Below are 22,148 nucleotides of genomic sequence, written 5' to 3'. Positions count from 1 at the left end.
GCTTCAGGGAGCTCTGGTGGCCTGGAGGAACCTGCAAAGTTGTGGCTGTCCAAAGGCAGGTGGAGCTTCAGGGAGTTCTGGAGGAACCTGCAAAGTTGTGGCTGTCCATAGGCAGGTGGAGCTTGAGGGAGTTCTGGAGGAACCTGCAAAGTTGTGGCTGTCCAAGGCAGGTGGAGCTTCAGGGAGTTCTGGAGGAACCTGCAAAAGTTCTGGCTGTCCAAGGAGCTTCTCACGGAGCTCTGGTGGCCTGGAGGAACCTGCAAAGTTGTGGCTGTCCAAGGAGCTTCTCAGGGGAGTTCTGGTGGCTGGAGGAACCTGCAAAGTTCTGGCTGTCCAAGGAGCTTCTCAGGGAGTTCTGGTGGCCTGGAGGAACCTGCAAAGTTGTGGCTGTCCAAGGAGCTTCTCAGGGAGCTCTGGTGGCCTGGAGGAATCTGGAAAGTCGTGGCTGTCCAAGGAGCTTCCTCAAGGAGTTCTGGTGGCCTGGAGGAATCTGTGAAATTCTGGCTGTCCAAGGAGCTTCAGGGAGCTCTGGTGGCCTGGAGAACCTGCAAAAGTTCTGGCTGTCCAAAGGCAGGTGGAGCTTCAGGGAGCTCTGGAGGAACCTGCAAAGTTGTGGCTGTCCAAGGCAGGTGGAGCTTCAGGGAGCTCTGGAGGAGTCTCTTCTGCTCCACTCAGAGGTGGGTGGGACTGGACTGTTGTACCCAAGAGTTTCACTGCAGTTTTAAATTCTTTTCACTGTTTTGCTTGGAGGAAAAGCTGCTCCTTTTTGGTTCCTTTCCTTTCTTGATTTCTTTGCTGTGCCATGGCAGGGAGGAGGGAGGAGGAGGAGGAGGAAGAGCTGTGCAAGAGGCAGCACAACTGGAGGCGTTTGCAGCTCAAGCTGAGCCAAGAAGAGCTTAAAGATGCCCAAGAAGTGCCTTGAGAAGGGAGGGCAGAGCCACTTTGGGGGTTGTTGGCACCCCCAACCAAGGCAAGGTGGGCTTTGCTGCAGCCTCAAAACACGGCTAGGGAGCAAAGCTGGAGCTGCAGAGGGCAGGGAGAAGCTCTGGAGAAGGTTGGAATGGTGGAAAGGTGGAGCCAAGGAGGGTTTGGAGGTCCCAAGTGCGGGACAGGAGGTGGGTGAGCACCTGAAGTGGGAAGAGGAGAGGGGATGTGCAGGAGGGAATTTCCTTGGCTGATCCGGAGGGGGTTGATTGGTGGATTTCCTGGGGGTTCAGTGGTTTGGGAAGGACCAAAGCAAAGTCCTCGGCCTTAAATAGTGGCAGGGAGGGAGGGCCATTATCGGGAGGAAACTCTGTTGTTTGTCAGTCCCCTGAAGTGCTCGAACTTCTGCTCCGTTTCGTCGCTGAAAGAACCACCTGGGGGGGCACAAAGGGGGCACAGGTGAGTGGGGTGGGCACAGGTGAGCAGGGGGGGCACAGGAGGGCACAGGGAGGGTACAGGTGAGTGGGGTGGGCACGGGGTGAGCAGGGGGGGGGCACAGGAGGGCACAGGGAGGGCACAGGTGAGCAGGGGGGGCACAGGGGTCACAAAGGGGGCACAGGTGAGTGGGGTGGGCACAGGTGAGCGGGGGGGGCACAGGAGGGCACAGGGAGGGCACAGGTGAGCAGGGGGGGGCACAGGAGGGCACAGGGAGGGCACAGGTGAGCAGGGGGGGCACAGGAGGGCACAGGGAGGGCACAGGTGAGCAGGGGGGCACGGGGGTCATAAGGGGGCACAGGTGAGTGGGGTGGGCACAGGTGAGGGGGGGCACAGGAGGGCACAGGTTGAGCAGGGGGGGGCACGGGGGTCACAAAGGGGGCACAGGTGAGTGGGGTGGGCACAGGTGAGGGGGGCACAGGAGGGCACAGGGAGGGCACAGGTGAGCAGGGGGGGCACAGGTGAGCGGGGGGGCACAGGAGGGCACAGGGGGAGGGCACAGGTGAGCAGGGGGGGGGCACAGGGGGTCACAAAGGGGGCACAGGTGAGTGGGGTGGGCACAGGTGAGCGGGGGGGGGCACAGGTGAGCGGGGGGGGCACAGGTGAGCGGGGGGGGGCACAGGTGAGCCAGGGGGGGGCACGGGAGGGGCACAGGGAGGGCACAGGTGAGCAGGGGGGCCATGGGGGTCACAAAGGGGGCACAGGTGAGCAGGGGGGACACAGGGAAGAGAAGAGAGAAGGGAAGGGGGGAGGAGAGGGAAGGGGGGAGGAGAAGGGAAGGGGGGAGGAGAAGGGAAGGGGGGAGGAGAAGGGAAGGGGGGAGGAGAAGGGAAGGGGGGGAGGAGAAGGGAAGGGGGGAGGAGAAGGGAAGGGGGGAGGAGAAGGAAGGGGGGAGGAGAAGGGAAGGGGGGAGGAGAAGGGAAGGGAGGAGAGAAGGGAAGAGAGGAAGGGAGGAGCAGAAAGAAAGAGGGAAGGGAAAGAAGAAAGAGGGAAGGGAAAGAAGAAAGAGGGAAGGGAAAGAAGAAAGAGGGAAGGGAAAGAAGAAAGAGGGAAGGGAAAGAAGAAAGAGGGAAGGGAAAGAAGAAAGAGGGAAGGGAAAGAAGAAAGAGGGAAGGGAAAGAAGAAAGAGGGAAGGGAAAGAAGAAAGAGGGAAGGGAAAGAAGAAAGAGGGAAGGGAAAGAAGAAAGAGGGAAGAGCAGAGGGAAGTGCAGAGCATCCTCCTGCCTGCCAGGCCAGGGCTGAGGGTCTCAGCCTGCCCAGGGGCTCTGGGCACCCTCACCTATGTGGCAGTTGTACATCCAGATGCGCTGCCCATCGTAGCGGCTCCGGCACTTCATCACGTTGTTGGAATAATCTGACTCAGCCACTTCATAGTTTGGGTTGATGACGACCTGGGCAAGGGGGGGGGAGAGCCAGGGGGGTTATTTGGAGGCGGGTTGGGTGGGACACACGAGGCAGCTCTTTCCAGGGACTGGAGTTGGACCAAGGGTTGGACTTGATGATCTCAGAGGGCTTTTCCAACCCAATCCATTCTGTGATTTTATGCTCAGAAGCAGGAGATGTACAAATAAATTCTTGAAAAAAACCGGGAGGATAAACCCCATAGAGTGTGTCAAAGGCTCCTTTGCTCACCTGGAACAGGTAATCTCCAGGGGGGACGTCGGTGATGTCGATCCACTGGCAGTCGATGTCGTGCCGATACACGTCCCAGCAGCCCACGGTGATGCCCTGCTCCCCAAAGTTGGCACACTCGTACTGCTTCTGCACATCTGGGCAGGAAAGGGGAGAGGAACAGAGTGGCACAAGCACAGCAAGCCAGGCTGGGCATTTCCCACAGGAATTCCCAGCTCCCCATGGACAGTGAGGAGATCCAGGTTCAGTGTGTGAACTGCACAGGAGGAGCTGCCACCTTCAGCCTCAGCTCCTGGGGCGTGGTTTGGAATTCCTCACTTGGCAGGGATCAGGAAAGGCACAGTTTGGGGTTTGGAGCAGCTCAGAGTAGGGATGGAGGGAATTGAGACTGACTGACCATCCATCCCTCCATCCATCCATCCATCCATCCATTAATCCGATCCACCATCCTCCTCCCTCCCTCCCTCCCCCTCCCTCACCCCTCCCTCCCTCCCTCACGCCCCTCCCTCCCTCCCTCCCCCTCCCTCCTCCCTCTCCCTCCCTCCCTCCCTCCCTCCACCCATCCATCCCTCCTTCATCCATCCATCCCTCCCCTTCATCCATCCATCCATCCATCCATCCATTGATCCATCCATTAATCCATCCATCCACCCCTCCCTCCCTCCCTCCCTCCCTCCCTCCCTCCTCCCTCCCTCCCCTCCCTCCCTCCCTCCCTCCCTCCCTCCCTCCCTCCCTCCACCCATCCATCCCTCCCTTCATCCATCCATCCCTCCCTTCATCCATCCATCCATCCATCCATCCATTGATCCATCCATTAATCCATCCATCCACCCCTCCCTCCCTCCCTCCCTCCCTCCCTCCCTCCCTCCCTCCCTCCCTCCCTCCCTCCCTCCCTCCCTCCCTCCCTCCCTCCACCCATCCATCCCTCCCTCCCTCCCTCCCTCCCTCCATCCATCCATCCATGCATCCATCCATCCATCCACCCATGCTTCCCTCCCTTCCTCCCTCCCTCCCTTCCTCCCTCCATCCACCCATCCATCCATCCATCCATCCATCCATCCATCCATCCATCCATCCATCCATCCATCCCTCCCTCCCTCCATCCACCCATCCCTCCATCCCTCCATCATCTCAGTGCTGGTTTCTGGCTCCTGCCAGCCCCTGGAAACTGTGGGCACAGGAATGAATTCCCAGCTCACAGGTCCTGCCACCCACCTGCTTCACATTCCGTGTCTTCCAGGCAGAAACTGGCCTTGTGTCCCTCGGCCACCTTGGTCCCGTTGAGGTTCAGGAGGTCATAGTGGGTGAAAACCTCCATGCTGTGGTAGTGCCTGTGGATCACACACAGGGAGAATTATCCCTGGGAAAACAGCCCTTTCATTACCAGGGCTACAGGAGAAACCACAGCCAGGAAATATTCCCTGGGGATAACCCTGTGTGGCTCCATCACCCATCGTACCTTCCTGTTGGCTCCTGGATTATTTATTTCCAGGGAATCCCAGATTGGTTTGGGTTGGAAGGGACTTAAAGCTCCTCCAGCCATGGGCAGGGACACCTTCCACTCCCCCAGGTTGCTCCAAGGTTGCTCCAAGCCCTGTCCAACCTGCCCTTGGCCTTAAAGCTCTTCCAGGGAAAAGCCTTCCCTCAGGAATTTTGGGATCTCAGTGTTTTATAATGGCAGGAAGGGGAAAAAAAAAAACCCACCAAGTCATCACTTGTAGCAGGAGAAGGAACATTCCACACAGAGCTGGGTGTGCCCAGAGCAGCACCTGCCTGCTTGTCTTTACTAATTGTTTAACGAGCAGAATGTAAATTAATTAGCAGAGAACAAGAGGTGGCAGCAGCTCCTCTCACCCTGCTCAGACCTGAACAACCCCCAGCTGGGGGCACACAGGACAAGTTTCTTCATTTTAAACTGGGAATTTTCCAGCCCTGGGCACAGCAAAAGGCAGGAGGGACCCCCAGGCTGTGCTGGAGATTCCTGACAAATTCAGGCTCTGGGGGATTCTGGATTTGGGGAACTTTGACTTTCTGTGCCCCCACAAAAATCAGCAAAATTTCTGGCTCAGCAAAAATCCAGGCTGTGCTTCAGTCCAGTTGGAATCCATGGGATTTGGAGAGCAGGAAAGGGATGGAAATACCTGACTGAGCACAGAGTGGGCTCCACGTGGCCAGGGCTGGGCACACCAGTGTGGTCAGGCTGATGCAACAGGCTGGGCTGGAGCCCAGGCTTGGAAAGAGCAGCAGGAGCACTCCGGGAACAGGAGAGCAACTGGGAGTGCTGGGACTGCAGGGGGACCTTAAACCACTCGGGGGCTATCCCAGCCATGGGAATGGCTATCCCAGGGAATGGCTATCCCAGGGAATGGCTATCCCAGGGAATGGGAATGTCCATCCCAGCCATGGGAACGGCTATCCCAGGGAATGGGAATGTCCATCCCAGCCATGGGAATGGCTATCCCAGGGAATGGCTATCCCAGGGAATGGGAATGTCCATCCCAGCCATGGGAATGGCTATCCCAGGGAATGGCTATCCCAGGGAATGGGAATGTCCATCCCAGCCATGGCAATGTTTATTTCAGCTATGGGAATGTCTGTCCCAGACGTGGGAATGTCTGTCCCAGATGTGGGAATGTCTGTCCCAGATGTGGGAATGTCTGTCCCAGCCGTGGGAATGTCCGTCCCAGCTGTGGGAATGTTTATTCCAGCTATGGGAATGGTTATCCCAGCCAGGAAATGTTTATCCCAGCCATGGGAATGTCCATCCCAGCCATGGGAATGTTTATTCCAGCTACAGGAATGTCCGTCCCAACTATGGAATGTCCATCCCAGCCATGGGAATGTCCATCCCGGCTGTGGGAATGTTTATTCCAGCTATGGGAATGTCTGTCCCAGATGTGGGAATGTCCATCCCAGATGTGGGAATGTCCGTCCCAGCCGTGGGAATGTCCGTCCCAGCTGTGGGAATGTTTATTCCAGCTATGGGAATATCTCTCCCAGACGTGGGAATGTCTGTCCTAGATGTGGGAATGTCTGTCCCAGATGTGGGAATGTCTGTCCCAGATGTGGGAAAGTTTATTCCAGCTACAGGAATGTTTATCCCAGCCAGGAAATGTTTATCCCAGCCAGGAAATGTCCATCCCTGCTATGGGAATGTCTATCCCAGCTATGGAATATCTATCCCAGCCGTGGGAATGTCCATCCCAACTATGGAATGTCCATCCCAGCCATGGGAATGTCTGTCCCAGCCATGGGAATGTCCGTCCCAGCCATGGAATGTCCATCCCAGCCATGGGAATGACCATCCCAGCTACGGAATGTCCATCCCAGTCATGGGAATGTCCATCCCAGCCATGGGAATGACCATCCCAGCCATGGGATGTCCATCCCAGCCATGGGAATGGCCATCCCAGCCATGGGAATGGCCATCCCAGCCATGGGAATGGCCATCCCAGCCATGGGAATGACCATCCCAGCTATGGAATGTCCATTCCAGCCATGGGAATGACCATCCCAGCTACAGAATGTCCATCCCAGTCATGGGAATGTCTGTCCCAGCCATGGGAATGACCATCCCAGCCATGGGAATGGCCATCCCAGCCATGGGAATGTCTGTCCCAACTGGGAGTTTCACAGCTCATCTCTGAGGCCACTGCACAGACAGACCCTCATTCAGAATCCATTGCTTAAGAATTAAAAAAAAAGGAAGAAAAAAGTGCATAAATCCTCTTTTTCCAGCTGTAAAAATCATCAGGACTTACAAACTCCCCATCACCAGAATTGCACATGGATTGAGAGATAAAGGAGGAGCAAGGAGGGAAAGGGAGGAAATTTTCCCTTCTTACCTCCTCCTACCTTTCCCCTGACTAAGAAAAAATCCATAAAAATCCCATCTACCAGAAATGAATCACTTTTCACTCCCTGCTCCAGGTCTTTTTGTTCTTCCCCATCCTCAGCCAACTGAGCAGGAGCTGGAGGGAGGCCCTGGGAGGGCACAGGGCTCTTGGATTGGGGCACTTTTGGCTGCCTGTGCTCCAAGTTTGAGGTTCTCAGTCTGACTCAGGTTCTGAGCTGTGTCTGAGTCACCCCCAGGGCGTTTGGTTACAGACTGGAAAGAGTGAAGAGGACTTGAGTTCATCCTCCTCTGTCTAAACACATTCCAGTTTGAAGCACAGATGGCCTTTTCCTCATCCTTTCCCAGTCTCACCTCCCTTCCAAGGGCTCTCCCAAATTGCTCCAAGTGCTCCCTGCACGTCCCTCCTCACCACAAAGAACTCTCAGATCTGAGAACTCACCACTCTGATGTTTTCTCACAGCAGTGGCAGGACAAGAGCTGGGCACTGACTGAGTTTCTTTGCTCCCTTTCCCCCCAAATTAGAGAAAAAAATCAGCTTTGCACCAGCCCTCATTTCACAAGCAAAGCACCTGGATGGCTTCCAGCTCCTTTTCCTCCATCCAGCTCCTTTTCTGACCCTGAAAACGGATCCTTTCCCCTCAAATGAAATACTGACCCTGTCATTGCCCCCTGAGAAATGGGGCATTGATGGGAGTGAATGTCAAAAATAAGCACAGAACCATCTCCCAGCTGGTGACAGTTTTAGTGGAGTTGAAGCACCTTTAAAATTCAGAGTCACAGCATTTTTGGGTCCTTTTCCAGGTGAGGGGAAGCAGCTCAGGTGGCTGCACCTTCCTGCAGGGGTGGGAGTGTGGAAAGGTGGGTCCTGTCTGTACATACAAAGGTGTCAGAGCATCATGGAATGGTTTGGGTTGGAAGGGACCTCAAACCCATCCCTTAAAGTTCCATTCCTTGCCATGGGCAGGGACACCTTCCACTAGACCAGCTTTGAGCTCCATCCAACCTGGCCTTGGACTCTTCCAGGGATGGGGCCATGGACCCCTGGAAGTGACCCCTGGGAGTCATTCCTGGAAGTGACCCCTGGAAGTGAAGCCTGGAAGTCATCCCTGCAAGTCACCCTTGGAAGTGACTCCTGGGAATCACCCCTGGAAGTCATCCCTGGGAGTGACCTCTGGGAGTCAAACCCTGGAAGTGAAGCCTGGAAGTCAAACCCTGGAAGTGAACACTGGAAGTCAAACCCTGGAAGTGAAGCCTGGAAGTCACACCCTTGGAAGTCAAACTCTGGAAATGATCCCTGGAAGTCAAACCCTGGAAGTGAACCCTGCAAGTCACCCCTGGAAGTGATCCCTGGATGTCACCCCTGGAAGTCAAACCCTGGAAGTCACCCCTGGAAGTAAACACTGGAAGTCAAACCCTGGAAGTCACCCCTGGAAATGACCCCTGGAAGTCGACCCCTGGAAGTGACCCCTGGAAGTGACCCCTGGAAGTGACCCCTGGATGTCACCCTTGGAAGTGATTGCTGGAAGTGACCCTTGGAAGTCACCCCTGGAAATGATCCCTGGAAGTCACCCCTGGAAGTGACCCCTAGGAGTCAAACCCTGGAAGTGGCCCCTGGAAGTCACCACCTGGATACAGAATCATCTGGGCTGGAGAGACCTCTGAGACCATCAAGTTCCTACCCCAATCCTCAACTCTAATTCTCCAATTAACTCCACAACGAGGTGGTTCCTCTGCGCTCAGAGGGTGACAGCGACCCGGATATTCACTCCAGCCCCTCTGCCCTGTGCCCCCACAGCAGGGCAGCCCCCTGGGCACCAGCAGGGCATGGAGGGGATGCCGGGCGTGCCCCTCACCGGTGGCAGTCGTGCCAGACCCAGGCGTGGCGGCCGCTCTTGGGGCGGAAATCGGACTGGCCGTTGTTGTGGATCTGGGAGGAGAAGCGGAGCAGGCGCCGGTAGCCAGAGGTGAGGGAGGTGTTGGCAGCAGAGCTGGCCAGGCAGTTCTCCTCCAGGGCACACTGCAGCATGAACATGGGCCTGTCCTCCAGGTAGGCTGTCTGCTGCACCAGCTCAGCGTTCAGCACCAGGTCAGGGGCGGCTGCAGGGGGGGAGGAGGGGGTTAAATGGGCTAAAAACACCCCCCAAAGTGTGTGTCAAAAGGGGTTAAGTGGGTTAAAAACACCCCCTTCAAAGTGTGTGCCAGAAGGGGTTAAATGGGCTAAAAACACCCCATCCCCCAAGTGTGTGCCAGAAGGGGTTAAATGGGTTAAAAATATTCCCCCCAAGTGTGTGCCAAAAGGGGTTAAATGGGCTAAAAACATCCCACCCCCCAAAGTGTGTGCCAGAAGGGGTTAAGTGGGTTAAAAACACCCCCCAAAGTGTGTGCCAGAAGGGGTTAAGTGGGTTAAAAACACCCCCCAAAGTGTGTGCCAGAAGGGGTTAAATGGGCTAAAAACATCCCATCCCCCAAGTGTGTGCCAGAAGGGGTTAAATGGGCTAAAAACACCCCCCAAAGTGTGTGCCATGGTGGCCCCTGAGTGACTCCCACTCTGAGCAGGACAGAGGTGGCCCCAAAGCTGTCCCCTCCTCTGGGACAGGACAGGGATGGCCCCAAATGTGTCCCCTCCCCTGGGGCAGGACAGGACAGAGGTGGCCCTGAGTGGCTCCCACTCTGAACAGGACAGAGGTGGCCCCAAACCTGCTCCCTGCACTGGGGCAGGACAGAGATGGCCCCAAACCTGCTCCCTCCCATGGGGCAGGACAGAGATGGCCCCAAACCTGTCCCCTCCCATGGGGCAGGACAGGGATGGCCCCAAACCTGTCCCCTCCCATGGGGCAGGACAGAGATGGCCCCAAACCTGCTCCCTCCCATGGGGCAGGACAGGATAGAGGTGGCCCTGAGTGACTCACTCTCTGAGCAGGACAGAGATGGCCCCAAACCTGCCCCCTCCCCTGGGGCAGGAGAGAGATGGCCCTGAGTGACTCACTCTCTGAGCAGGACACCCCAGCTGCAAACCTGCCCCCTCCCATGGGGCAAAACAGAGATGGCCACTGGGGCAGGACAGAGATGGCCCCAAACCTGCCCCCTCCCCTGGGGCAGGACAGAGATGGCCCTGAGTGACTCACTCTCTGAGCAGGACACCCCAGCTGCAAACCTGCCCCCTCCCCTGGGGCAGGACAGGGCAGAGATGGCTCTGAGTGACTCACTCTCTGAGCAGGACACCCCAGCTGCAAACCTGCCCCCTCCCCTGGGGCAGGACACGTGGGCTCCGTCGTGCCTGCAGTGTGCCAGCGACATCTCCGTGCCCGAGCACTTGACCCCGCTCATGACCACGCTGTCGGCGCTCACATCCCCGTGCCAGTACCAGGTTTCCTGGGCAGAAGGGCAGAGAAAGGCATTTCACACACTCCTCAGGGGGCAGTGAGTCGTTAGTGGGGGGATATTAACCCCCCCTGGAGGTTGGATTCTCCTCCCAGGGAAGCAAAAGGCTGATCAACCCAGATTTAAACCCCAGTCCCACATTCCCTGCCCTAAACATCTGCCCAACATCCAGCCCCTCTTGCTCTCTCTCTCCTTTCCAGCCCCTCTTTCTCTCTCTCTCCTTTCCAGCCCCTCTTTCTCTCTCTCTCCTTTCCAGCCCCTCTTTCTCTCTCTCTCCTTTCCAGCCCCTCTTTCTCTCTCTCTCTCCTTTCCAGCCCCTCTTTCTCTCTCTCTCTCCTTTCCAGCCCCTCTTTCTCTCTCCTTTCCAGCCCCTCTTTCTCTCTCTCTCTCCTTTCCAGCCCCTCTTTCTCTCTCTCTCTCCTTTCCAGCCCCTCTTTCTCTCTCTCTCTCCTTTCCAGCCCCTCTTTCTCTCTCTCTCTCCTTTCCAGCCCCTCTTTCTCTCTCTCTCTCCTTTCCAGCCCCTCTTTCTCTCTCTCTCTCCTTTCCAGCCCCTCTTTCTCTCTCTCTCCTTTCCAGCCCCTCTTTCTCTCTCTCTCCTTTCCAGCCCCTCTTTCTCTCTCTCTCCTTTCCAGCCCCTTTTCCTCTCTCCCTCCTTTCCAGCCCCTCTTCCTCTCCCTCCTTTCCAGCCCCTCTTCCTCTCCCTCCTTTCCAGCCCCTCTTCCTCTCCCTCCTTTCCATCTCCTCTTTCCCTCCCTCCTTTCCAGTCCCTCTTTCTCCCTCCTTTCCAGCCCCTCTTTCACCTCTCCAGCCCCTCTTTCCTTCTCCTTTCCAGCCCCTCTTTCTCCTTGTTCCTGAGCTGGTTGAAATCTCCCCTTGTTTTTAATTCCACCCTGTCCTGCCCATCCAACTGATGAGTTCACCCCGGGGCTGTTGGAAATCTCCAGGCTGTGCCTTTGGGAGAGGTGCCCAGCAATTAAACCACATTTAAATTAAATGCCTTGTGCCATCTGTGCACTTGGGAGGGCCCCGAGCAATGCCAGGGGCTCTGCTTGCACAAGGGAGGGAGGCAGAGGTAGAGCCATGCTGGAAATGCCAGTGGGAACAAGGAATTTGAGGAGTCCCAGGACTGACAGGAATTGCCAACCCAACTCCGGGTGTTGAGGGGGATTTGGAGATCAAAGAATCCCAGAATGGTTTGGGTTGGAGGGACCTTAAAATCATCCAGTGCCACCCCCTGGCATGGGCAGGGACACCTCCCACTGTCCCAGGGACACCTCCCACTGTCCCTGGGGGCTCCAGCCTGGCCTTGGACACTCCCAGGGATGGGGCAGCCACAGCTTCTCTGGGAATTCCATCCCAGCCCTCCCCAACCTTCCAGGGAGGGATTTCTTCCCAATATCCCATCTAAACCAGCACATGGAATCAGGGAATGCTTTGGGATGGAAGATCACCCAGTGCCACCCCCTGCCCTGGGCAGGGACACCTCCCACTGTCCCAGGGAGCTCCAGCCTGGCCTTGGGCACTCCCAGGGATGGAGCAGCCACAGCTTCTCTGGGAATTCCATCCCAGCCCTCCCCACCCTCCCAGGGAGGGATTTCTTCCCAATATCCCATCTAAACCAGCACATGGAATCATGGAATGCTTTGGGGTGGAAGATCACCCAGTGCCACCCCCTGCCATGGCAGGGACACCTCCCACTGTCCCAGGGGGCTCCAGCCTGGCCTTGGGCATTCCCAGGGCTGGAGCAGCCACAGCTTCTCTGGAAATTCCATCCCCACCCTCCCAGGCTGGAATTCCTTCCTAATATCCCTCTGGCAGTGGAATCCACTGTGTGTCCTGTCACTCCAATTCCTGAGGAAGTTCCCTGCTCAGAATTCACATGAAATCACCCAAAATTCATGGGAATGAGCCATAATTAACTCTCCAAACCCCAGCAAAGCTGCGATGGGCACAACTTGGGAAAAAGGTGGAGAGAGGGAAGAAACAACTTAAAAAATAAGATCAGATCCACCAGTGTCAAAGCTGGGAGCACATTCCCAGGAAAAGAAACCCCAGGGCAAGGGGCTGTGGTAGCAGCAGAGCACACACAGCCTGCCCTGTTCTGCACACTGGGGCTTTATGCTCCTGCTCTGGGGCAGCATAAGGGCCTTTTCTGTTCTGAATTCCAACAGTCTCAGCTCAAGGAAAAAATGTCTTGTTCCCTGCTGGACTCTCAGGGCTGTGTCAACAGAGCCAGACGGTGGGGAAGGCAAAGCTCAGGGCTGGGGATGTTCTCAGCTCCTGGGGGATCAGCTGCAGGAACCCAGGGGAATCCTTCCTCCCACATTTCCAAGCCCAGAGTGTCCCCTGGGGATCTGCAGATCCCCCTCTCTGGCTCCAAATAAGGATGAATAGGTTGGAATCTGCCCACGAGCCCAGAGTGTGTCACTGATCTTTGTCACAGAATGGCCTGGGTGGGAAGAGACTTTCAAGCTCATCCAGCTCCACCCTCTGCCATGGGCAGGGACACCTTCCACTAGCCCAGGTTGCTCCAACCTGGCCTTGGACACTTCCAATTTCTCTGGGCAACTTGTGCCAGGGCCTCCCCACCCTCCTCCTGGACCTTTGGACCAGCCCTGGAGAAGGGAACAGGCTTGGAGAAGGGACCTGCCCTAGACCCACCTCCAGAACCCCAAACCCACCCCAAGGGCCCCAGACCCAGGTGGGGGTTGTTGAGGGCTCACCTGGAAGGCATGGCTGGCAAAGCTCAGCCCCAGTTGCCAGCACAACCTTCCTCCTCCTGTGGCATCCCCAAACCCATCCCCAGAGTCCCCAGGCCCACCTCCAGGGACCCCAAACCCACCCCCAGAGTCCCCAGACCCACCCCCAGATCCCCCAAACTCAAGTGGAGGGTGTTGAGAGGCTCACCTGGAAGATGGACTTGGAAAAGCCCAGCCCAGCTGCCAAAACAACCTTCCTCCACCTGTGGCATCCCCAAAGCCACCCCCAGGGCCCCCAAACCCATGCTCAGAGCCCCCAGACCCACCCCCAGAGCCCCCAAACCCATCCCCAGAGCCCCCAGACCCACCCCCAGAGCCCTGAGACCCACCCCCAGGGACCCCAAACCCACCCCCAGAGTCCCCAGACCCACCTCCAGACCCACCCCCAGAGCCCCAAACCCACCCCAAGGGCCCCAGACCCAGGTGGGGGTTGTTGAGGGCTCACCTGGAAGGCGTGGCTGGCAAAGCCCAGCCCCAGCTGCCGACACACCACCATGGCCTCCACGGTGCCCCAGTCCTGGCTGCAGACCGTGCCCCACCTCAGGGTGCCGTTGTGCTCTGCCAGCACCTCCACTCTGCCCTCGTAGGGGTTGCGGCCACCGCTCAGGCGCAGCTGCGGGCACAGACACCCCCGGGCAGTGAGACCCCCAGGGCACGTGGCACGGGGGGGAAAGCAGCTCCCAGGGGGCTTGGAATCATAGAAGGAACTGGGTTGGAAGAGACCTCTGAGATCATCAAGTTCATCCCTTGATCCAACCCCACTGTGATCACCAGATCATGGCACTCAGTGCCACGTCCAGTCTCATCTTAAACACCTTCCAGGGATGGGGAATCCACCCCCTCTCTGGGCAGCCCATTCCAATGCCTGAGCACTCTCTCTGCAAAGAATTTCTTTCTGCTCTCCAACCTCAATTTCCCCTGGCAGAGCTTGAGCCCATCGTGCCCCCTTGTCCTATTGCTGAGTGCCTGGGAGAAGAGACCAACCCCCACCTGGCCACAACTTCCCTTCAGGCAGTTCCAGACAGTGCTGAGGTCACCTCTGAGCCTCCTCTTCTCCAGGCTGAACACCCCCAGCTCCCTCAGCCTCTCCCCACAGCACTTGTGCTCCAGTCCCTTCTCCAGCCTCATTGCTCTTCTCACTTGGGTTGGAAGAGACCTCTGAGATCATCAAATCCAACCCTTGATCCAACCCCACTGGGATCACTCTGGCACTCTGTGCCCTGGGCTGGTGATCACAGTGGGGTTGGATCAAGACATGGTGGATTCTCTGTCCCTGGAGGTGTTTCAGAGGACACTCAGTGCCACATCCAGTCCCTTCTCCAGCCTTGTTGCTCTTCTCTGGCCCCACTCCAGCCCCTCAATCTCTTGCCTCAACTGAGGGGCCCAGAACTGAACACAACACTCAAGGTGTGGCCTCCCCAAGGCAGAGTCCAGGGGAAGGGTCACTGCCCTGGGCCTGCTGGCCACGCTAGTTTGGATCCAGGCCAGGATCCCCTTGGCCTTCTTGGCCACCTGGGCACACTGGTGGCTCCTGTTGAGCTTCCTGTCCCTCAGTCCCCCCAGGTCCCTTTGCCCCTGGCTGCTCTCCAGCCACTCTGTGACAGCTTCTCAAGGCTTGGAGAGCCTGAGGTCACCCAGCTCAGTTTGGATCATGTTGGGTGTTGGTTCATCTCCCACCAAGGACAGCCCAGCCAAGCCCTGCAGCTCCAAAGGGGCTGTGCCAGCTGCAGGAATAACACTGTGGAAATGTCCCTTCTCTGCTCCTTGAGAGCTCTGGAAGGAGCTTTCAACCAACCTGTGGCTGGTTCTGCAGCTACCACAGAGCCATGAAATGGTTGGGTTGGAAGGGACCTTAAAGCTCATCCATGGGCAGGGACACCTTTCACCAGACCAGGTTGCTCCAAGCCTTGTCTTTTCATCATTTTTTTTCTTCATTTCTCAATCTCTGTTGTGCTCAGAGGAGCTCAAAGCTCAGCACAAAAAAGGAGCATCCTCCTCATTTTCCCTCCTGGACCTCCAAGCCCAGAGTGTCCCCTGGGGACCTGCAGATCCCCCTCTCTGGCCCTAAATAATAACACAGGTGCTAAAACCTGAATTAAACCCTCATGGTTTGGATGAAATGATTCCTCCCCAGTGCTGTGCACTGGAAGGGAAGGGCAGGTGATGCCCCAAGGTGCCAACACCTGCCCTGGCATGGGGGCCCCTGTTCCTCACCTGGTTCTGGAAGCCCATGGCTGGAACGTTGCATCTCACAGCAGCATCTTCTTCGTGGTTACAGCCCTGAGACTCTGTGTTGAACTTGCAGTCTGTCACTGACTTCTCAAAGCCCGTGCAGTCGATTTCATTCAGGTGGATTGGACCCATTCCTTGGGGGCAAAAGAAGCAGAAAAAGGCTCCTGACTTTCTGCCAGTGCTTCTGTGTGGGGAGGAAATACCCAACAGCAGGTTATTCCCACACTGCAGACACCACAGTGGCCTCCAGAATTCAAAACACCTTGAAAAAAAAAAAAAACCCCACTGATCTCTCGGAAAAAGAAACCAAAAAACTTTGATATTATCATTAATACTCTCACTGTTTAATTCCTTCCAGTGTTCTCTGGGACTGCAGCAGAGGCCCAGCAAAGGCCAAGTTTCCACTGGTACATAATTGACAAACTTCAGCTGCAGGAATTCACAACTGCTGCCCTTTTGGCTGGCTCTGGGTGCTGGAAGCTGCTCCCAGTAAAGCTCTGACGTTTAACTGGGACGTGGCCACGTTTGCTGGGACAGGAAACCACAAACCCAGAGATGGAAGGAGGAGTCAGGACAATAAATGTGGGGCAGGTGGGGTGGGCTCCAACACAGGAGGGAATATCAGTCATTTCCCACAGCACAGAGATCCTGGGACACAAATCTGGGAGCACCAAGCTGAGGTTGGTGCTCCAGATTCCCTGGGAAGCAGCTGGAACAACCCAAAGGGCAGACACGGAGTGGAGAGGAAAAAGCTCTTTGGGGCCAAAAAAGCTCCTTTTCCTCCCACAGTGAGATGATGGGGAAGCTCAGCCATCCCAAAGGATCCTTCTAACAGGGGCAGGAAGACAGGGAAGTGTGTGGGAATCTGGGGCTGCTGCCCAGAGTTTCCAGGCTGTGGGAGACCCAAGGGAACAGCATGTTCCATGTTCCCCTCCCTCCCATGGCAGCCTCTTCCTCCCCATGATGGGCATTAAGCTGTTTCCTCCATGTTAAACACATCAGGAGGTTTCATCCCACCACAAAGAGGATTTTTGGCAAATCCAGTGCACAGGTCATGTTTTGAAGCTTTCCAGATTCAGGACACCACGTGTTGTTTCCTTCCCTCTCCTTGTCCATGCTGAGAGATTCACCCAGTCCTTTATTCCCACAATAAGGGTTTGGTGTCTTTCTCTTTCTGTTTTCCACCACATGAGCAAGATGTGGGAATCACCAGGTGGTTGGAGAGGGTGTAAGTTCCCTTTTGAGTTACCATTTCCCACATTTTGGGATTTAAACCAACTCCCAAACGCAGGAAATCCAAACCCAAACCTGGCTCTGAGCTCTTCAAATGCCCTGCTTAGAAATGACTTGATAAATTAGTGTTCTGGCTTAAATTGGAACGTTTGAAGTCTGGCTCCAGGGCTGATTTGTGCCAGGAACCTTCTAGTAATGCATTACCCCATGATGAGCTTCTGGGGGACTCAGAGGGACCTTTAGAGCAACAGATGTGATAATGAAGAACTAATTAGTGGAACAGCTGTCTGAGCAAAAGGTTAAACTCATCATCTCCTTAGACTCCTCTCAAGGAATCTTGAACATCTTTTTAAGTCACATATTCCAGTCTGGCCTCCTGGACTCCAAACTTGTTGAGGTGACAGATGAAATTCCTGGTCCACAAAATAAATATTCCAGTAAAAACACCCTCTGTCCTGTCTCATTGTCCCAGCTGAGCAGGTGGGTCCAGTTTGTCCCAGTGTGGGGGTGCCCAAAGCTGGGCATTCCAAACCCTCTGGGCCATTGCCCAGCAACTGTTCCCAAGGGCCCATTGGCAGCAGCTGCCCAGGGCACAGCTGAGCCCTCAGGCTGGGAGCTGGCTGGGAAAGAAGCCTGGCAGAGGAGCTGGGAGAACTGCCCTGCAGGGACTCCTTGGCACCTCCACACCCACCTGAGGGCTCAGCTCTGCTCAGGGGCCAGCAACGAGTCCAAAATCCCCCCTGAGTGCCAGAGTCAGATCCCCCAGGCTGGAACTCCCTGCCCTGGGGGAGGCACTGGGGGCTCCCACCCAAACCTGAGGGGAGACAATCTTGGCCTTTGGGCACCTCTGGCACCACTCCTGGCATCCAGAGCAGGAGCAGACCCTGCACAGGAGGAGCCCCCCCCTCTCCACCAGACTCTGCCATCATCTGCACCAACAGCTTTGTCCCCTCCTTTGCCTTTGGCCTCGGGGGAACCACGTGGGGCTCAGCACAGGGGCCACCAAACCCCCCTGTGTTTGTGCCCCAGGGGGCTGGGTTAGACTGCTGGGCTTGGGGGTTAAACCCAATTGCTCTTTGTGCCACTGCATTGACTGGAATGTTGTTATTAAATTGTAACTCTGATTTATAATCTCTCTTGTGGTGGGTTCATTTCTCCTGCAGGTTTTACCTTTAAACCAGCACAGACTGTCACTAAAATAAACCTGGTAAAGCAGCCAAGGAACTGCCCCCAACACTCAGAGGAAAGGGCTCTGCCCCAAAGCTTTGCCCTTCCTCATCCTCATGGGAATACCCACCCTCAGTACTGCCCACTGAGGGCACTGACCTGCTCTGGTGACAACCCTGGGCACACAATGTCCCCAAAGTGCCCTGATTGGCTGATCAGCCTCTAATCACTCACCAAACCTCCCTCCATCATTCCTCATCAAATCCTCATTAAACCTCCTGGAGGAGCAGCTCAGGCTTTGCTGAAATGCTGAAATGTGGGGCTCAGCACAGGGGCCACCAAACCCCCCTGTGTTTGTGCCCCAGGGGGCTGGGTTAGACTGCTGGGCTTGGGGGTTAAACCCAATTTCTCTTTGGGCCACTGCATTGATTGGAATGTTGTTATTAAATTGTAACTCTGATTTATAATCTCTGTGTTGGGTTCGTTTCTCCTGCAGGTTCACCTTTAAACCACCACACTCATGAAGGAGGTGGCCAAGGAGCTGCAGGTTGCCTCACCTTGGCCAAGCCTTGCCCCTGTGATGGCCTCCTTGGCACTGCCAAAGCCCAGCTCTCGGCACACCACGCTGGCCGACACCAGGTTCCAGTTGTCGTCACAGACTGTCCCCCACTCCCCGTTCTTCAGCACTTCCACTCGTCCCTCACCGGTGTTGGCTCCTCCTTTCAGCCTCACCAGGGGTTGCTGGAAGACACAAGGCAGGGATGGAGTTACCACAGCCTGGGAATGGTAAGAAAAGCTGTGCCCAAAACCTGGGACAGAATTCCAGCCTTAAAACAACCCCCCCTACACACTTCCCATGGCTGGAAGTGCTACATGGAAGGAGATCCTGATCTGCTCATTCCTGGCAGGTGTTTGGCACCTCCCTGCACGTGGGCAAGGAACCAAAAAAAGGCATCTCAGTGCTCTGCAGGTTTAGTGCTTGGATTTAGGAGGCTTTTGCTGCTGCTGCTGCACTCAGGAGGGGCTGGGCAGGGAAAATCCCAGTTCTCACATCCCTTGGGAGTCTTGAAGGTGGTTTGAGATCACCTCAAGCCTGCCAGCACCTGTCTCTGACCCCCTGGCTGCCACTAAATGGGTTTATTTGCTATTCAGATCAAAGAATCATAGAATGGATTGGGTTGGAAAAGACCTCTGAGATCAGCAAGTCCAACCCTTGATCCAACCCCACTGGGATCACCAGCCCAGGGCACGGAGTGATCACAGTGGGGTTGGATCAAGACCTGGTGGATTCTCACTCAGTGCCACATCCATAAAATCAAAGAATCACAGAATGGATTGGGTTGGAAAAGCCCTCCCAGATCATCAAGTCCAACCCTTGGTCCAACTCCAGTCCCTTTACCAGATCATGGCACTCAGTGCCACGGCCAAGCTCAGTTTCAAACCCTCCAGGGATGGGGAATCCACCCCCTCTCTGGGCAGCCCATTCCAATCCCTGAGCACTCTCTCTGCAAAGAATTTCTTTCTGCTCTCCAACTTCAATTTCCCCTGGCAGAGCTTGAGCCCATCGTGCCCCCTTGTCCTATTGCTGAGTGCCTGGGAGAAGAGACCAACCCCCAGCTGGCCAGAACTTCCCTTCAGGGAGTTCCAGACAGTGCTGAGGTCACCTCTGAGCCTCCTCTTCTCCAGGCTAAACACCCCCAGCTCCCTCAGCCTCTTTCCACAGCACTTGTGCTCCAGTCCCTTCTCCAGCCTCGTTGCTCTTCTCACTTGGGCTGGAAGAGACCTCTGAGATCATCAAGTCCAACCCTTGGTCCAACTCCAGTCCCTTTACCAGATCATGGCACTCAGTGCCACGGCCAAGCTCAGGTTCAAACCCTCCAGGGATGGGGAATCCACCCCCTCTCTGGGCAGCCCATTCCAATCCCTGAGCACTCTCTCTGCAAAGAATTTCTTTCTGCTCTCCAACTTCAATTTCCCCTGGCAGAGCTTGAGCCTGTCCCCACCTTGTCCTAGATCTCCAGACCAGCCTCCTGGCTTGATCCAGGACCAATGTGGAGCTCAAGCCACCCAAAGAAGCCACTTGTGTGCTCAGTCCTGGCCAGTGACACCAGAGATGGGGCTGATCACAGCCAGGAGGGCACAGCAGAGAGGCAGGGCCAGTTTCACTCCTCTCTGGTTTTATATTCTTTATTATTATCTATTAATCACCCACCCTGCCCATTGCTGCTGCCCCTGAGAGGTGCTTGTGGTGCTGCAGCAGAGCTGGAGCTTTGGGAACACTGAGAATCCTGAACTTTTCCAGCTGGAAGCATGTCCAGCTCTCCAGGCTGGGGTCACACAAAGGACATCCAGAGCCCAACCAAAGGCTTAAGGAATTACTTGGCTCAGGAGATTAGGGATGATTTACAAAACCTTTCACCTTTCAGGCCTAAATCCTTCAAGCTCTCGTGCCTGGGATCCAGGCAGGGATTGCACCATTCCCACCACAGCAGTCTTGGGAAGTGTTGGCACCTGGGAAGATCCCAAAGACCCTCCTAAACCCACACAGCTCCAGGGCTGGGGATGCAACTCCAACCAAGCCTCCCCAACACCCCTGGAATTCCCAAATCATCCCTGTATCCTAATGCTGAGCTGGAAAATTCCCCTTGGCATCCACCTAAACCATGTTTGCTGCACGTTAAGCTGTTCTTTCCTCTCCACTCACCCCGAGAACAACCAGCTCTGGGGTTGTTTTCCAAGACTTTTGCATATCTCAGGGGTTTCACAGCCCTCTCCTCTCTAGACTAAACAAACACAGCTTTGCAGCCTTCCTGAGGGCTGGGTTTGCCCAGGCTCCCAGGGCATTTCCTTGCCCAGGGGGAGAGGAAATGCCAACTGATTTCCCTGCACAGGGCAAAACAAGCCAGCAGGATTGACGTGCCTGTGGAACAGCAAAGCCCAGGAGAGCTGGGCATGAGTTCCCCAGGCTGGGGCAGAGCAGCTCCAGCATCACCTGAGCATTTCCTCACTCCTTGCTCCCAGCTGTGCCACTCTGCCACCCTTCCCAGCCTGCAAACGTGCCATGGCACCAGGAATTTATTGGGATAGGAGCTCAACTGGGCTTGCAGGGAGGTGGGAATACCGAGAGGGGACGTTGGCACGAGGTGTTCAGGTCCTGCAGCTCAGAGTTCCACCCCCAGGGCTTTTCTGGTCCAGCTCATGTAGGGTTAGTGGGATATCAGGGTGGAATTCCTCCCTGTGAGGCTGGTGAGGCCTGGAAAGGATTTCCCAGTGGCTGCCCCATCCTTGGAAGGATTTCCCAGTGGCTGCCCCATCCCTGCAAAGGGTTTCCCAGTGGCTGTCCCATCCCTGGAAAGGGTTTCCCAGTGGATGTCCCATCCCTGCAAAATATTTCCCATTGGTTGCCCCATCCCTGGAAAGGGTTTCCCAGTGGCTGCCCCATCCCTGGAAAGGATTTCCCAGTGGTTGCCACATCCCTGGAAAGGACTTTCCAGTGGTTGCCCCATCCCTGGAAAATGTTTCCCATTGGCTGCCCCATCCTTGCAAAGGGTTTCCCAGTGGCTGCCCCATCCTTGGAAAGGGTTTCCCAGTGCATGTCCCATCCTTGCAAAGGGTTTCCCAGTGGCTGCCCCATCCCTGGAAGTGCCCAAGGCCAGGCTGGACCAACCTGCTCTAAGGGAAGGTGTCCCTGCCCATGGCACGGGGGTGGCATGAGATGCCCCCCGAGGTGCCCTCCCACCCCAAGCATGGCACGGGTGGGCTCTGCCCCTGCTCACCTCCTGCCTGAAGGCTTTCCTGAAGCCGCTGTGGCTGCTGGGGGCGAAGGCACGGCCTGGCACACAGCTGACCACGGCGGGCAGCCCGTTGGCACACGTGGCATTCTTCCCCGTGTCCACTGCCAGGTGGGTGCCCAGTTTGCAGCTGGAGATGTGAGCCTCGTTCCCACTGCACTCCATGGAGTAAGGCCAGTAGTGCTGCTTCCTCCTGCTGGCAAACATCCTGGAGGGAGGAAAAGGGAGCTGGGAAATCAGGGATCCGGAAAACCTGCACTGGTGGGGGGTGGCTGGGGGGGAAAGTGCCTGGAAATAAAATGGGGATGGAATGGGAATGTTTGGAGGGTGAAATAAAATGGGGATTGAACAGGATTGTTTGGGGACTGAAATAAAATGGGGATTGAACAGGAATGTTTGGAGGGTGAAATAAAATGGGGATGGAACGGGAATGTTTGGGGGTTGAAAAAAAATGGGGATTGAACAGGATTGTTTGGAGGGTGAAATAAAATGGGGATTGAATGGGATTGTTTGAAGGCCAAAATAAAATAAGGATAAAATAGGATTGTTTGAGGGCTGAAATAAAATGGGGATGGAACGGGAATGTTTGGAGGGTGAAATAAAATGGGGATAAAATAGGATTGTTTGGAGGCCAAAAATGAGGATAAAACAGGATTGTTTGGGGGCTGAAATAAAATT

At 55.9% G+C, this 22,148-nt stretch overlaps 1 protein-coding gene across 1 annotated transcript in view; it reads right to left on the bottom strand.

Moving 5' to 3' along the window:
- Window positions 1-556: 556 nt before the first annotated feature.
- The window catches only part of LOXL2 (lysyl oxidase like 2), a 58,900-nt gene continuing 37,308 nt past the window's right edge, over window positions 557-22,148 (bottom strand). The window contains exons 5-14 of the mRNA XM_071579081.1: window positions 21,456-21,678; window positions 18,237-18,420; window positions 15,262-15,413; window positions 13,493-13,660; window positions 10,114-10,279; window positions 8,761-9,004; window positions 4,267-4,382; window positions 3,052-3,188; window positions 2,699-2,810; window positions 557-1,358 (exon numbers count right to left, since the gene is read on the bottom strand). Of these exons, the coding sequence (XP_071435182.1) occupies window positions 1,279-1,358; window positions 2,699-2,810; window positions 3,052-3,188; window positions 4,267-4,382; window positions 8,761-9,004; window positions 10,114-10,279; window positions 13,493-13,660; window positions 15,262-15,413; window positions 18,237-18,420; window positions 21,456-21,678 (1,582 nt within the window). The 3' untranslated portion in view covers window positions 557-1,278. The remainder of the gene's footprint in view (window positions 1,359-2,698; window positions 2,811-3,051; window positions 3,189-4,266; window positions 4,383-8,760; window positions 9,005-10,113; window positions 10,280-13,492; window positions 13,661-15,261; window positions 15,414-18,236; window positions 18,421-21,455; window positions 21,679-22,148) is intronic.

This window comes from Pithys albifrons, chromosome 29, assembly GCF_047495875.1.
Source record: "Pithys albifrons albifrons isolate INPA30051 chromosome 29, PitAlb_v1, whole genome shotgun sequence".
Lineage (NCBI taxonomy): Eukaryota > Metazoa > Chordata > Aves > Passeriformes > Thamnophilidae > Pithys > Pithys albifrons.
Note: the sequence above shows the minus strand (reverse complement) of the source record. Positions and strands in the feature narration are given on the sequence as shown.